At 40.5% G+C, this 1208-nt stretch overlaps 1 protein-coding gene across 1 annotated transcript; it reads left to right on the forward strand.

Moving 5' to 3' along the window:
• Window positions 1-130: 130 nt before the first annotated feature.
• Window positions 131-1041, forward strand: HELRODRAFT_93045 (hypothetical protein; the record flags this gene model as incomplete). Its single annotated transcript, XM_009022907.1, has 3 exons — window positions 131-310; window positions 603-700; window positions 828-1041. Coding segments are annotated over 3 exons (492 nt in total), but the record flags the coding sequence as incomplete, so codon positions are not given.
• Between the last annotated feature and the right edge of the window lie 167 nt (window positions 1042-1208).

Below are 1208 nucleotides of genomic sequence, written 5' to 3' on the forward strand. Positions count from 1 at the left end.
AACACTCTCTCTCTTTCTCACGCTCTCACACACACAAACACACACAGACACTCGTTCTCTCATTTCTCTCTCTCTCTCTCTCTCTCTCACACACACACCAACACAAACAAACACACTCACACACACTTCACAGAACGATCGTCGATTTTACGTGGTAATGTGGAAAAAGGAGCACCAAACCTACTGGAAGCAGGAACCCTTCCGGGCAGTCGGAGACGCGGGGGTTCAAATAAAGGTGGTGCACTCGATTGAGGGCCCTGGCGAGATGATGCGGAACTCCCTGTGGCACAGGGAGGGCAAGGAAGATGAGGTACGTGCCGATGCTGCTGCTGTTGTTTTTGTTGCTGTTGTTGGGCCGCTGGTTGGGCTGTTCAGTTTTCGGTTTAATTGATGTTGGAGTTGTTTTTCGTTAAATGCCATTAGTCCCTGTCGGCATATGAACTGCACTGTTTTATAACTTTTTAATTTTAATATCATTATTATAAACTAACGACAATTAATATAGTAATAACAATAATAGAAATATTAATAATGTCATCGTAAGTTCTCTAATGATAATAATCATCATAATTCCATCGAAAAAACCCGCCAAACAAACGCAGACGAGAAACCTTTTCAACGATGAGAACAAAATAGGCTGGCAGGCTAAAACCTCATACAGATGGGAGCTCATGCACAGACCTAGCATTGGCCTCATCAGGTTTCGTCACCTATTTACATTTTTATTATTTTATTATTTTTTATTATTATTATTTTATTGGTTTTTTGTCCTTATTTAATTAATTATTTTAAATAGATTTACATTTAAATGAATTCACAATCTCTAGAGTGAAATTTTTCAACGACAAGCGTTTGATAGTGGACTCTGGCGATCTATTTGACAATACATATCGCGGCGGTAGGGTGGGATTGTTCTGCTTCTCTCAGAGTAAAGTCATCTGGTCAGACCTAGTGACCAGATGTAACGGTCAGTATTTGTCTGTCTGTGTGTCTGTCTGTGTGTTTGTTCGTGTGTTTGTTTGTGTGTTTGTGTGTGAGTGATTGTGTGTGTGTGAGTGTGTGTGTGAGTGTGCAAGTGTGAATATGTGGTTCTCACTGAGTAAAGTTATATGGCCAGATCTAATGACCAGATGTAACGGTCTGTTGTGTCTATGAGTGTCTGCTTGTTCGTATGTGTGTGTCTTTGTTTGTGTGTGTGTGTATGTGTG

Source organism: Helobdella robusta (genome assembly GCF_000326865.2).
Source record: "Helobdella robusta unplaced genomic scaffold HELROscaffold_3303, whole genome shotgun sequence".
Classification (NCBI taxonomy): Eukaryota; Metazoa; Annelida; class Clitellata; order Rhynchobdellida; family Glossiphoniidae; genus Helobdella; species Helobdella robusta.